The 16118-nt window shown below is 36.9% G+C and overlaps 1 protein-coding gene across 2 annotated transcripts in view; it reads right to left on the reverse strand.

Annotated features, from left to right (window-relative positions):
- PRKG2 (protein kinase cGMP-dependent 2) overlaps window positions 1-16118 on the reverse strand; it is an 85790-nt gene that overhangs the window by 55146 nt on the left and 14526 nt on the right. For both annotated transcript variants that reach the window (XM_004316075.3, XM_004316074.4), the window contains exons 2-5: window positions 9247-9413; window positions 5254-5367; window positions 3724-3829; window positions 160-223 (exon numbers count right to left, since the gene is read on the reverse strand). In XM_004316075.3, coding sequence (XP_004316123.1) covers window positions 160-223; window positions 3724-3829; window positions 5254-5367; window positions 9247-9413 — 451 coding nt within the window. The remainder of the gene's footprint in view (window positions 1-159; window positions 224-3723; window positions 3830-5253; window positions 5368-9246; window positions 9414-16118) is intronic.

Genomic DNA, 16118 nt, shown 5'->3' on the forward strand with positions numbered 1-16118 from the left:
GCCCCTTAATTCAGTGTGAGTTTTCACAATAGAAAAAGGCTCCTGGTCTCTGTGGACTGGTGATCACCATCTTTTCCTTTTTAATCATTTATAGTGCTAATAATGACTAGATCATATAATCTTTTAATGAAATATAGTTTTTACTTTAAAATTTCTTACCACTTCCAAGCAGTCAATGATCTTGGTTAATTTATCTTCAGGTAAATTCTTCAGCAAGGATACACTGCAAAATTAAAAAGAAACCTTTATTTAATTATCATCATGAATTAAACTATAAATATACACCTCTACATAGATTCATGCATGCATTTAAAAAATATAATGCGCTTTAATTTTTCCAAAGTAAACCTCCAAATATATCACACATAAATAACTGAATTTCAGATACATTGAAAGTATATAATTACATATAACAGCAGACATTTATCACAGGTAAATAAATAAAAATGGTAAGATCCCATGAAAGGAAAAAAATCAAATTTTGTTTCTTTGTAGAAAAAAAAATTACATTTGTTGTTGGCTTACGAAGTGAATCACATCCAGAAATGTGTTCCACATCTCAATATCTCTTTTATTAGCATGGATGAGGACCTCTGCTTCCAGAGGAGAATCAGGTTTTCATGTAAATCCTTGTAATTAAGTAAAGACTGAATCCAGGAGGGAATGTAGGAATTAGCATGGAAATGATCTTGATTATTAGTCATATTGTACTGTCTTTTAAAATTAATGGTAGCCAGAGGCATGTAATAGGAACATTTTTACAGATAATAATAATATACAGAGAATGACAGAATACTGAAATTGTTTGAAAAAAATATAAAAAATTCCACTCAGGGGCTTCCCTGATGGCACAGTGGTTGAGAGTCCGCCTGCCGATGCAGGGGACACGGGTTCATGCCCCGGTTCTGGAGGATCCCACATGCCGTGGAGCGGCTGGGCCCGTGGCCATGGCCGCTGAGCCTGCGCGTCCAGAGCCTGTGCTCCGCAACGGGAGAGGCCACAGCAGTGAGAGGCCCGCGTACAGCAAAAAAAAAATTCCACTCAGTATGATTAACCCATCAGTATGATTAAATTGTTCTTTGAGAGAAATTTCTACTTTACCCATTTTCACTCAGGACTGTTGATATAATTTCTATAAGATAGATACTTCTTTCTTACCATCTAAAATTTGACACTCCTAAGGAAAAAATGATGCACCTCCATAAATACATGATTGGATCTGAGTTTTGAAAAGAGAGCTCTAGACTCATTCTTGAACACAAGGACCAGGAGGCATGTAGCCAGGAGCTGGGTCTAAGACTGTCTGCATCTGAATCACTTGTAATTGCAAAACACTGGAACATGCCCAATGGGAGAGCAGATATATGAACTGTGGTCGAGTCAGATAACAGAACTCTACAACAGGAGAAATGACTGCACTAACCAAGTAGATGAACCTTAAAAAATGTATTGAGTGAAAAAACTGACTTGCAAAATAACACCAATTTTGTAAAGTTCAAAAATAGGCTAAACTGGGGCTTCCCTGGTGGCGCAGTGGTTGAGAGTCCGCCTGCCGATGCAGGGGACACGGGTTCGTGCCCCGGTCCGGGAAGATCCCATGTGCCGCGGAGCGGCTGGGCCCGTGAGCCATGGCAGCTGAGCCTGCGCGTTCGGAGCCTGTGCTCTGCAACGGGAGAGGCCAGGGCAGTGAGAGGCCCGCGTACCGCAAAAAAAAAAAGGTTAAACCAAGCTACAGGCAGAATAATAAAGAATAGGAAGGTTACGATTACCAAACTTCAGAATACAGACTACTCCAAGGAGAGGAGGTACCCCGAGGAAGGCTAGAAAATGACATAGGGGAACAAATGAGAATGCCAACAACATTGCTAACTTTCTACTTAGGCTGGGCCCGTAGCTTGATGGGGCTCACTTTACTATTATGTCATTAAAACTTACATATGTACTATGTATCCTTTGATACATGTCAGATACTTCATAATAAAAAGATGTAAATGGAAAAGAGCTTACTGTATATTATGAAACGAAGAGAAATGTATTTCTCTAATGTGTCTCCTTATGGATGAAAAGGTAAAAGGGTTAACCAGAACTTCTTTCTATATAGTGGCATATAGAAGAAAAGGGAATACTTTTTGTTCCTTTGGTTTAATTGACTAACACATGCCTGTCATGAAAGTTCTACTTCGGGTCCAAACTGGGCGCTGTAGCGTTAGTGAAAATTCTCTCCTGTAAGCCTATCACCTTTGGGGATTGGTGAGGAAATTGATATGAGAAAAAATCTTTTGTCTGTCTCCCCTCTATGAAGGCAGAGATCAGGTTTATCTTGTTCACCACTGAATCCACAATGTTTACCCCTGGCAATAATGCATGAATGAATGCATGAATGAGATACCAAAAAGAAGAAAAGGAGGGAAGGAACCTGTACTAGTAAATTCTCTGAGCTCCCTCCACTAAGGCAGAACGCACTAGACTCCAAGGGAAAACCTAGTGGCTCAGGTTTTATCTCAGACATGATGCAATCCATGGGCACCGGTTTATTTATGTATCCTTTTTTGGCCCTTGCATAAGTGCAGTTTATTAGCTTTAAATACTGACCTGCATTGCTCAGTTGCTGGATTTTGAGATTACCTATACTCAGGTAGACCCCACAACATGATGGCTAAGGCACTGATTATCGTATAGGTAAGGCACCTTCTTGTCATTACTGCAGCTCTCTTCCAGGAGTCATTATTGTTTCCGGGAAAGTAAATCAGCAAGAGTCCATATGAAAAACCTCAATGTCTGCAATGTTCTACTGATTAACAATGCCTTCATTCAATATTCACTGAGTCCTCACTACATGATAGGCACAGCACAACCCTAAAATCATTGACTTTGCAGGCTAGTTATGCAAGATAAAGTCACTATACTTAAAAAGAACTTGGAATTTATTTTTGGAAACCACAGGATATTTTATTGTTATTACCACTTATCAAAGGTTACATTTCATTACAGTATGTATTGCAGTTTCAGAGACTGTCAAATCTCCCACAAAAGACACAGAAATAGTTTAAATAAGGAACTTATACTTTCCAAAAAAAAAATGTTTTTAATGTGTAGCTGACCTTTTTAGTTACATAGGTACTTGTTTCTCTGTAATTTGATGCGTCCAAGTTGTTGGGGGTTCAGAACAGTTGACAAAATGTGTATGTTCCAAGGATCCATGTCGTGATAGCAAGCATAATAACATTTTTGGCAAGTTAATTTGCTGCAAATAATAGTAATTTGGAAGATGGCGTGGCTATGCCAATGAGAAAAAACGTCTCAGGTAAAGCAAGTAAGGATAGTAAAATCATTTATTTTAATATTATTCTAAGCAAAGCATTATTTTTTGTTATCTACTTCCAAATTATAGGACATCTTTCAAAGTCAACTGAGCAACCCAAGTGAATATTTTAGGATTTTATGCACATTATTCTATACTATGTGCAATGACTCCATCAACACAAGGGCAAAATTAGCAAGAGAAATAAATCAGTGAACAAGGCTAATGGGAATGAAACATAATTCTTCATATATATAGTGTCATTTACTGCCAGAGAATTCTTTTGTTCCTTTGGCTTAATCATATGGAAAATGTTTAAATAAGAAAGATTGTAGTAAAATAATTACTCTGATAAAACCAACATATCCACAATATGGCTATACCACCTTCTGCTCTTTCTGCCACCAACGTGTTATTCTTACCTTCTGAGGAAGTTTCTGTACTCTTCATCTCTGGCTTGAGCTGTCCTTCTCATTATATTCTGGAATACCTCTCGATCTAGTGCCCATGTTTTAACATTGGTAATAGCTTTAGAAAAATCAAGAAAATAATAAAATATTGTTTAGCTCTTAGATTAAGAAAACATTCCAACATGTTAATCAATAAATTTTTCATGTACTCTCATAAAATGATATTTCTTGGACAATGCATTATTTAAGCATGCAAATGGAAGGAAGTAGTGATGTAAAGAGTAGGTAATTTTATAAAATCATTTTTGGCTTTGAAATAAATGATGATTTGAAAGTGAGCAGCAAAAGATTTCCATTCTAATTATGTTTTGCTTAGGATGATATTAAAATTAGTTTGCAATCCCTAATTACACACTACATCATCAGGAGGTATTTTAGATTTGTGCTGTGATACAAAAGAAAGCCAGCCAGCCTGTAGCTAATCCAGAGAGTGAAGAATTCACAAGCAGAGAACTGAGAGTTAAAGATCTCTGCGTGTGAGTCTGTTTTTATGTCTTTTTATGTTGTTTAGACACTGTTGCTAACGGGAGCCAATATATTTTAAGAATCTCTATGGTTACTTTTACATAAAATATATAAAATCATTTTCAAAGAAATTATGCAAGACAGTTTTTGGGACAACGTTTTCATAGGAAAGACATTAAAATCAAGAATAAAACCTAAAAAGGAAGAAGAACAGAAGTAGCAGCTCTAAAAAATCTGTATGAAATTATGGTAGTAAGATATTTTTTAAAGGAGTGATGAGAGCCTACAGAAGAGATCAAAATCAAAATCTCTGGTTTACTAAACTTTAGAGTGAATTAGAATTATTTTGACATTCTTGTTAAAAATAGAGATCCCTGGGCCCCACTGTCAGAGATTATTTGGAGTGGAGCCTCAGAATCTGCATTTTTATCAAATACTGCAACAATGCTGACACACATAACCTCGTCCCAAACTCTGAGAAACACCACATCTAAGTAATTCAGAAGAAAACCTGATATTACCATGAATAAAGTCGATAAAAACAAGAACCCTAAGGAGAAGCAACTGAACTAATCCCAAAAGTCACTCATGAAAACTCTCATTAATTAATTCATATCCTTTTTGACATTTATACACATTTATTGGTTTAATTAAATTTTCTGGTTTGTAATATGGTCAGAACCTTATGGAGAATAGAAAGCAAACATGCTGGATGAGCCAAAGGCAAATGTCTACATAATACAAAATTGAAGTGGCAACGACAGCAAATACTGGAATCAATTCTGTTTAAATCCATACTCATATTTTATATACAGGTATCTGACGGAAAGATCTTTTTAAGCTTGAATCATTTAGACAAGGGCTTCAATATAAATCCTTTTATAAGCATAGCCTTTCTATTAATAAGAGCATATGGGGCACAACGGGAGACAAAAAGACTCAGGATGCAACAGTGTCTTAGGTTATCTTTAACGTTGTGTAACAATTTAAAAAATACAGCATTTCATCTCCTGTTACCTTTCACAGAGGCAGTTCTTGTACAGTTGTATAAAATGGCTAGTTCCCCAAACGTTGTCCATATAGGAATGCATGATAGCCATTTCTCCCCTTGGAACACCTCTAGTTGACCCTCTATCAAGTAGAATGTAAGAAAACACAAGTAATCAAAATCCACCTGGATTCCACAAGTTAAAAAAAAACAATCAGAAGGTATACAAAGCATACAGGTAAGATATATTATGATTCTCATTATAATAAAGTGGTTAAGAATGCAGACTGAAGCCCACTCTCTATTAGCTGATTAGCCTGAAGAGTTACCCACTCTGCCTGGGTTCCTCATCAATAATGGGGATAATATTAACAATATTTACTTCATACAGTTGTGAGAAGTAAATAAGTTACTACAGGTAAGATCACAGATCCATGGCTAGCACATAGTAGATGCCATGTAAGTGTTAGCTATTGGGAATTCCCTAGCAGTCCAGTGATTAAGATTCTGCGCTTCCACTGCAGGCGGGCACAGGTTCTATCCCTGGTCGGGGAACTAACATCCCGCATGCTGTGCAGTGCAGCCAAAAAAAACCCACAAAAACAAAAACAAACAAACGAAATCCCATATTATTATTATTGTGATTGTTACAAAGCTCTTTCCTGAAGCAGTGGATGGCAAGTGGTTCATTTAAAATTCATTCTACCCCATGAAAAATGTAGCACATGAAACTACTTCTCTTGCACAAGGAACACAACAATCACTGTACGTCTTGAAAACACAGCACAGGTGTTCACACTGGCGGAAGGACTAACTTGTCATAACTGAGAAGTATGCTGGCCCTGGAGTCAGGCCGCCTGGCTCTGACTAGTCTTTGGCCATGTGACCTTGGGTACGTTACTTCACCGTGCCTTGCTTGTTGCCTAACCCCTCATTCATTGAAATGCATTAATAAATGAAGTCACTAAGAAGAGAATTAAAAGACGAGCCACAGGGCTTCCCTGGTGGCGCAGTGGTTGAGAGTCCGCCTGCCGATGCAGGCGACACGGGTTCGTGCCCCGGTATGGGAAGATCCCACATGCCGCGGAGCGGCTGTGCCCGTGAGCCATGCCCGCTGAGCCTGCGCATCCGGAGCCTGTGCTCCGCAATGGGAGAGGCCACAACAGTGAGAGGCCCACGTACCGCAAAAAACAAAAACAAAAACAAAAAAACTGTAGCTTGCTGGTGAGTGATGCTGATAACAGGAGAGGCTGTGGATGTGGGGAGGCAGGGGTATCTGGGAAATCTCTGTTCCACCCTATCGATTTTGCTGTAAACCTAAAACTGCTCTAAAAATTAAATTCATAAAAAAGAAAAAGAAGAGTGCTTGACACCAATCTTTGGCTAAGCAGAGTTTGGGGGAAGGGAGAGGCAACTTCCTCACCATGCTTCTGCCCTGGCAATTCTCTTCTCTTTTCCCTTCAAACAAATGCAAATAAAACCTTAGCTAATCAAAAGCTTTGCAAAAAAAGACCTATATTTTTAGAGGAAGAAAATGGTGGGGTTATTTCTCTTTCCCTTGAAGAACTGGTCTTTCCTTCTCCTAATTCACCACTAAGTGGCTCTGGGTCATCTCCGTCCAACCACTCATTCAGTGCATCTGATATGAATACCTATGCTGTGCCAGGAACTAGCCCAGGTGAAAGAAAGACAGGGTAGACAAAACAGAAAAAATATTTATCCTGTTAGAACTTATATTCTAGTAAGAAATAAATTCTGTTTTGGCTCCGAATCTTATATATTAGTTATGCAATTTAATAATTTCTCATTATAACTAAATTCTATTCCATCAAAACTACTTAGCTTCACTGTTGAGTTAGTATCATGGAACTTTATGCATTTCAAGTTTTTTTCTAATTCGTTATGGCACATGGGACTTGAGCAACACTGAACAATTATATGGAATACCAAAACTTTAAGCTAAATATGCTTTTACTATTTGCTATTCTTGCTCTATTTTATAAAGGGGAGATTTTGAATTAACAAACTAATTTGCTCAATCAATTAAATCACACAATTCAATTCTTAGATAACATCATAATTAATTCAAATAAGAAAGCATCCAATTTTCATTTCCATGTGTGCTATAGCCCTGACTTCCATAACTATATTGATACTGACTTCTGTTCAAACCCTTCTCTCCCCAAGCCTTTCATCAGAGTTGCTGGCAAAGAACAAGATGAGCTGACATGAGTTTCTCATCTTTCCTTGCAGGTTTCCTAAATATTGGTTGACTTAATGCCCTATCTTCTCTTGCCAGAATGTTCTAGTGTTGCTAAAGTAGAAGTGAAAGAGCCAAGAGAAAAGTTGAAAGAGGGGGAAATTGCTCTGGGTCACCTGTCCCTAAAACTTGAAGGCTGGCTAAATTAAGACTGTAATTCACTTCTTGGGGAGAATAATTACTTGAGGATGACTATAGTTTTAAGGACGTCTACAAAGACGTATGTGGCAAATAATACACTAATAATTATGCAACTGGCATGTTTAAAGAATCAAAATAGAGAAAACAATCTTTTATACGCTGTCAATAGATGTGTATTAATTTGTTTGGATAGGCAACTTCTGCTCCACACCTAAGGCCTCAAGGAAACAAAGTTAAGCATTGCTTAACTTTGTTTCTTAGTTTCTGTGATTCTTTTTACCCCTCCTTGCTATACAAGGATTTGTCTAAAGTTGCAGGTCACTCACCAGAATGTAACCTCCCATGGGAATCATGTCTTATTCACCTGTGTCTCTCTCAGAACTCAGCACTGGGCTTTGACCATAGTTGGCCATCAATAAAAAATTATAAAGTTTATGGGCTTCCCTGGTGGCACAGTGGTTGAGAGTGCGCCTGCTGATGTAGGGGACGCGGGTGCGTGCCCTGGTCTGGGAGGATCCCACATGCCGCGGAGCGGCTAGGCCCGTGAGCCATGGCCGCTGAGCCTATGCGTCCAGAGCCTGTGCTCCGCAACAGGAGAGGCCACAACAGTGAGAGGCCCGTGTACCGCAAAAAAAAAAAAAAAAAAAAATTATAAAGTTTATGAAGCATTGCTTAGATCATCAGGACCTACAGTGCAAAATAAAATGCCACAGCACATCCCAGGTTACCACTACCTCTGAACAAGCCAGTTAACTTTTTTCCCTAAAACTCAAAAATTGGGGTCAATTCAGAATTTGACAGGGCATTCAATAACTGTAAGCCTTGTTCAGATGATTTCTTGCTTCTATATCTAAAAAAAAGTTGTTGAATTCCAGTATAAGATTTATGTGTTTGATAAGCATTTGAGAAATAAATCCTTTTCCTATCTAACCATTATAATCTACCCAGCATGGAAGCACGTTCAAGGGATCATGTATGGAGGAAGCCATTTAAATGGTTCTAAAAACACCAGCTTTAACCTTAAGGCATTCCATTTGACTTATCTGTTGGTTAAATGTACCTAAATTGTCTTTTGAAATCATTGGTATATAACGAAAATATTTTACAAAGTCACAAAAATAATTGTTTTCTTTTCCATGGTACAACAATGGAAAAAGGTCAACACAAGCAGCAGTGTTTTGAATACTCTGAAACGCCTTCTTGTATATGTTGAGTGAGTGGCACTGTGATTAAAAGTATGGACTCTCTAATTAGATTGTTTAAATTTGCATTCTACCTCCACCACTAATGAGCTGTGTGGCCTTGGGTAAGTTACTTAACCTCTCTGTGACACAGTCCACATAGTAACATGAAGATAGTAGCACTTGCCTAACAGAGTCGGTGAGTTGAAATGAGATCTTTCTATTAAGTTCTCAGTAGGATGCTGGACATAGAGAAAGCATTCTGTAAATATTAAGTATTAGCAACATGATCAACAAGGTTACTATTCCATGAGCTCAATCTGTTATGTTTTCTACAAATAGAGCAACCAATTTTGCATTTTTATAAATGTTTGCAAAAAATCATTAAACTATAGGCAAATATTTATTATATGTTGACTGGAAAAATCTGTGAAGCCCACCTGCCAGTACAAAGATATGGTTTCCTGGTTCTCCTTGCTTAATAATGTAACTCCCTTGCTGGTAGTTTCTCCCATACATGCATTCCACCATGTCTTTGATCTGCTGAGGATCCAGTCTCTTCAGAAATTGATTTTTATTAAGGGCATCTGTAATGAGCTTCTTCTCACTGGTATAATGGAAAGAAGATGTTGGTTACAATTAGTGAAAACCGTGATTTGCTGTTTAGAGTCACTTCATTTTTATTCTTGATATTACTACCTATGTATTTACAACTTTCCCAGCAAGGAAAAAATTTTTTTCTAGCCCCACCAACACCTGACCCTTAGAACTACCATACTTTACTTGGAAATCCTTTGAACACAGTTTTGAATATTTTTTTCTGGTAAAATCATTATTAAATCAATTTTATCATCACTCCTAATTGTCATCATCACAAAGGTAGCAACCTTCAAGGTCCCTAGATGCAATACTAATGGACATATGATTTTTAGATGGGAAGCAGGTCTGGTTGGTAGGTAGAAGGTGTACCTAAGGGACTATAACACAGTATTCATTCACTGATGTATACACGCGTGCCTAATTCCTACAGTGCTAGTCCTTTTATATCTTATTTAATCCTCACTACTATCCTGTGAGATGACTATTCCGACTTTATAGATAAGTAGACTAAAAGCTAAGAAGCAACTTATCCTCCCCTAGGATTTAAATCTAAGTCTGAGTCTGAAGTCTGTGCTGCTTCCATTCCATCTGTTGCTCCTTCCGAGGTGGAGAAGTCAGCTCCCTTGGGACTCATAAGGTTTGATCAGACATAGCGGGTGATGGTGATAGTTCAGGTTTGCCTATGTTTTGACTCTTAGTACGTCTAGACTAGACAGCACTTACATTTCCAACCTCCCAGCCTATTCACTCCCCAAATCAGAAGCCCACTTGTTGGTAATCCTAGAACACTCCAGTTTCTTTTGGAAAAGAAGTAGCTCAAAATAATTGCCTAATCTGCATCACCTTAAATTTCTAATGTTCTAATTAGCATAATTTATATGTAGATATCATAGAATTACGAGCTGGAAGAAAAGTTGCCTAAGTCAGAATCTTTGCACAATATATTTGCTTTCACTCAAATTCAGTGTGATTCTTTTAAAATATGGGTATTTTCCTGTATTTTTCATTCAAACTCTCTCCCATACATAGCTTTGCTGTTTAAAAACTTGTGATCTTTTCTACACAGAAAGTGTTGAAGGGAATTCCCTGGTGGTCCAGTGGTTAGGACTCAGGACTCAGCGCTTTCACTGTTGGGGTCTGGGTTCGACCTCTGGTTGGGGAACTAAGATCCCACAAGCCAGGTGGTGCGGCTAAATTAAAAAAAAAAAAAGAAAGTTCTCAAACACAAGGTAAAATTTCATGGAATTAGATAATTTATGATCCTATCTATCAAATCATTAGGCTTCATGAAGGAAACAGAACAAAGTCTTGTACAGAAATTCCTTCTTCCCTACTCCATCAACCTCAGAGCCATCTGAACTCTCTGGGTTCCTTGAGAACTTCCTTCCTCCTTCATCTAATCTATCACTATGTCTTGTCAATTCTCTTTGCAAAATATCACTGTTATCCATTTTAGTTTCCATTTTCAAGGGTCACCAAGTCCAAGAAAAAATCTTAGGTCTGGATAATTTTAACAGCTTCCTTTTTGGTTTTTCAGCTTCTAGCCTCTTCCCCCTGCAGTCCATCCTATACCACACTATCAGATTCACATTGGTAAATTCATCTTGACTTCACCCTGATCTCATTCTTCCTTCATCCACTAAAACCAACAATTCATTCAATTAAGATATACCGAGAAAATACTTTTGCAAGATATTCTTCTCAAGGGTAGAACTGTAAACAATATCATAAAAGTTCCAGATTTCATGAGTCTTTCATGCCAGTGTAACATTCCAGCAAGAGTTTCCTCAATGCCCACATATCCCAATTTCCCAAAATATGTTCCAAGAATCACTGTTCTTTTATAATCAAAAGTTTGCTGAGTTTAAACAATTTTGGAAATTCAGCATGCACAGTTTAAAGGTTCAAAGAAATCTTGCAGTAAACAAATCTGTTTAAACCAATGTTTCCCAAACCTCAGTGTCTTCTTTATTTATTTCTTTTTTTTGGCTTAACTTCTATTAACATTCCATGGAAGTATTATGAAAATCCTTTTGCCATGGAAGACAATCAACTTCCCACAATCTGGATTCCCCATTTCCCACCATATACCTTCACTCTATCCATCTAGCACTTACTCCCTAACACAAATCCTTTGTTACAGATAGACTGGTCTCCTCATTGTCTCCTATGCTTGCCAGCTTTACCTTCAGGCTTGGCACATGTTTTCTCCTTGAATTTAGCTTCCTTTCCCCTCAACCTACCCAAACATTAGACATCTACCAAGAAACCCCTTATGACCTACTCAACTCTACCTGGATACTGTAGCTCACACAATCCTTCTGTTCTACCCTAAACTCCTAGAGTACTCGTTTTCATGTCCATCCAACTCATCAAATTTATCAAGCAAATACTTAAGACATAAAAATTAGTAAAGCATGGCCCATAGCCTCAAAGAGTTCCCAGATCCTCTTAATTTAGTTTAGTCCATAAACACATTGTAATATTCTATTAGAAAAGAGTGCTTAGTACTTCCCTGGTGGCATGGTAGTTAAGAATCCACCTGCCAGTGCAGGAGACATGGGTTCGAGCCCTGGTCTGGGAAGATCCCACATGCCGTGGAACAACTAAGCCCATGCACCACAACTACTGAGCCTGCACTCTAGAGCCCGTGAGCCACAACTACTGAGGCCATGAGCCACAACTACTGAGCCCACGTGCCACAACTACTGAAGCCCGCATGCCTAGAGTCTCTCTGCAACAAGAGAAGCCACCACAATGAGAAGCCCGCATACCACAACAACACTCGCCACAACTAGAGAAAAGCCCATGTGCAGCAATGAAGACCCAACTCAGCCAAATAAATAAATAAATAAATATATTAAAAAAAAAAAGAAAGAAAAGAGTTCTCTCTATGAGGTTTTCTCCAAACTAAATCATAAATACTTAGAGGAGTGGGTCTTGTCTGGAATTTTCTGTTTACAAAGCCGCATACAGCAGTGATTAAGAGTATGAAGTTTGCAACTTCTCCTATAACTATGATATAGACCAGCTATTATAAGCACAACTCTCCCTGCTCACACAAAACAAGTATAAAAGTTGATTAAAATATATATTTACAAATCTGTTTGACGGCATTGGAGAACTATCAACTTAGCAACAGCTTGATGAATGATGATCAACAAGAGAACATGAATTTGACATTCACCTCTGCTTTTTCCTTCAAGGCATTTATTGATTTGTAGGCAGCATGAAGCAGAGTTTTGGCAGTCTCAAAGGATTGGGAAGACACAGGTCAGTGTTCAAGACACACCATGAAAGAGGATCCTGGTAAACACTCAGAATTTCAGATGGGACATCTAAAGGGCTGTAAACTAGAAGTAAAGACTAACAAAAAACAGGCAAAAAGAGTCCCAAACCAACTTTGAAACTATTCCTATTTTGGCTAAAATTATTTGCCCCTGCTTAACTGCCTGTGAGAAGCAAAGGTGAATATTTTCTGTAGGATGTTCACAAAATCTAGGACTCAAATTTTCTCTATAATTTTTCCATAAGGAGTATCTGGCATGATATCAAAAACTAACAGGCATACCAGGAGAAAAGATCAAATGACTGAAGACCAAGAGGAAAAAAAACAATAGAAACAGACCCACAGTAGATTAAAAAAATTGTATGTATCAAGCACAAACTTTAGTACAACTATAATAGGTTTAAGAAAACCAAGGATAAAATAGAAAATGTCAACAGAGAACATGAACCTTTTTAAAAATCAAGTAGATATTCTAGAATTGAAACATACAATATCTGAAGCTTGGACCTCAATAGATGGGTTTAAAATCTGATAAGACACAGCTGAAAATGATTACAAACTGAATATGGGCAGGTAGAATATATCCAGATGGAAGACTGGAGAAGATCTAGGACAGAAAATAGAACAATAAAAACAAAAACAAATCAAAACACAGGAGACACATATGGCATGATAGAGAAGTTGAGCATATATGTAATCTGGACCACCAAAGAAAGGGAAATAATTGGCCTGAAACAATACATGAAGGTAACATATTCAAGAATTTTCTTAAATCGATGAAAATGTATCAAGCCATAGACAATAAACTCCAAACAAAATATATACATTAAAAATTATTTAGTCCCATCATAGTCAAATTATTGAAATACAAAAAGAAAAATCTATGAAGCAGCTGGAGAAAACAGACATATTACCTCAAACAACCAACAACAGGACGGACTTACTCTTCAACAGAAATAATGGAAACCAGAAGACAGTGGAATATCTTCAAAGTGCTTCAGAGTGCCTATTCCAATATCTTTACCCAGTGAAAACAGCCTTCAAAAATGAGAGCAAAATGAATATATTTTCAAAATGTTATTCCGTTGGCAACAGACTTAACAGAGAAGGAAAATGATCCTGGATGGAAACTAGTAGATGTTAGAAGAAAGAACGAATGGGAAAAGTAAATACCTGGGTGACTAAAGGAAGCTCATCTTTATAAAAGAGTAATAATAATACCTTGTACAGTTTGAAATATGTGATAAACAAAATGTATGAAAACAATCAGCCAAAACTGCATGGTCAGTAAATGGAGTTAGTTAACATAATTTAAAAGCACTAATCTATATTGGAAATTGAACAAGTTAAGGATGCATGTTACAATTTAGGGTAACCCCTACAAGATTAGACATAGAATGTTTAACTAGAAGAGAAAATGGAATAATAGTATGTATTTAATTAATTCAAGAAAATGGAAAGAAAATAGAGAAAAAGAAACCAAAGAAATGAAACAAATAAGAAACAAATAGTAAGATGTTAATGTTAAACCCAAATATTTTGTATTTACATTAAATATAAATGTAATAAATACCCCAATTAAAAGACCAGATTGTCAGACTGATAAAATAAATAAATAAAAAAGAAAATACCAAGTATATGTTGCTTATAAGAGGTATGCCTTAAAGATAATGATATAGAAAAGTTCAAAGTAAAAAGGCAGAAAAAGATATACTATGTAAACACCAATTACAGGCATACCTCAGAGATATTTTGGGTTCAGTTCCAGATCCCAACAATACAGCAAATATTATAATAAAGTGAGTCACACAAATTTTTTGGTTTCTCAGATGCATATAAAAGTTATGTTTACACTATACTGTAGACTATTAAGTGTGAAATAGCATTATGTCTAAAAAGCAATGTACACTCCTTAATTAAAAAATACTTTTTTGCTAAAAAATGCTAACCATCATCTGAGCCTTCAGCAAATCATAGTAGTAACATCAAAGATCACTGATCACAGATCACCATAACAAATACAGTAAAAATGGAAAATGTTTAAAATATTGTGAGAATTACAAAAACATGACACAAAGACATGAAGTGAGCAAATGCTGTCAGAAAAATGGGGTGCCTATAGATCTGCTGGACATAGGGTTGACACAAACCTTCAATTTGTAAAAAATGCAATATCTTAAAGTGCAGTAGGGCTTCCCTGGTGGCGCAGCGGTTGAGAGTCTGCCTGCCAATGCAGGGGACACGGGTTCGTGCCCCAGTCCGGGAAGATTCCACATGCCGCGGAGCAGCTGGGCCCGTGAGCCATGGCCGCTGAGCCTACGCGTCCAGAGCCTGTGCTCCGCAAGGGGAGAGGCCACAACAGTGAGAGGCCCGCGTACCACAAAAAAAAAAAAAAAAAAGTGCAGTAAAGTGAAGCACAACAAAACAAGGTATGCCTGTATAAAGAAAATTTTCCTTGATACAGGAAAGTAGGCTTTAAAGAAAGACATTATTTCTAGAAATGAAGAGGAATATTTTATATTGATATGTTCAGGAAAATACATATATTCTAAATGTGTATCCATCTAGTTAGATACCATCAACTTGACAAAAAAACAACTGACAAAATTAAAAGAAGAAATAGACAAATCCACAATCACTTTGAGAGATTTAAAATATCTCTCTAAGAAATAATAGAATAAGCAGACAAAAATTAGTTAGAAGATAGAAGATCTAAACTCTTGATTATCAAACTTTACTTAATCTCTTGACCTAATAGCTATTTTAAAGGTTGTATTCAACCAATTCGGAATACACATTCTTTTCAAGTACACGTGGAACCTTCACGAAAACTGACCTTATGGGGACTGTAAATCAAACCTAACAAATTTCACAGGATTGCATAATACAGAGTATATTCTTTGCAAACAATAGAAGCTAAAAATTTAAGCTAGAAATCAATAACAAAATCAGTAACAAAAATAATCAGAAAATCCTCAAATGTTTGAGAACTGAGTAATATATTTCTGAACAGCTCATTGATCAAAGGAAGATTAAATCATAGGGAAGTCAGATAATATTTTGAAATAAATGATAAAAATGTGATTATCAAAACTTGTGGGATGCAGTTAAATCAATACTAAGAGGAAAACTTACAGTATTAAATAGATACATCACAAAAGAAAACAGATTAAAAATGAATGACTAAGTTTCTATCTCAAAGAGCTAGAAAAAGAAAAGCAATTGAGCTCAAAAAAGGGAAAAGGAAATAACAAAATAGAAACAGATAACACAGAAAGAAAAAAGTGCAATGAAGAAGATCAAGAGAGCCCTAAATAGGTTATTTGAAGAGTCAAATAGAACCGAAAAATTCATGGCAAATGGGGGGTTGGGGAGAAAGGATAATTAACAGTGTTGGAAATGAGAAAAGGGACATCACTATAG

Source organism: Tursiops truncatus, chromosome 5, assembly GCF_011762595.2.
Source record: "Tursiops truncatus isolate mTurTru1 chromosome 5, mTurTru1.mat.Y, whole genome shotgun sequence".
NCBI lineage: Eukaryota > Metazoa > Chordata > Mammalia > Artiodactyla > Delphinidae > Tursiops > Tursiops truncatus.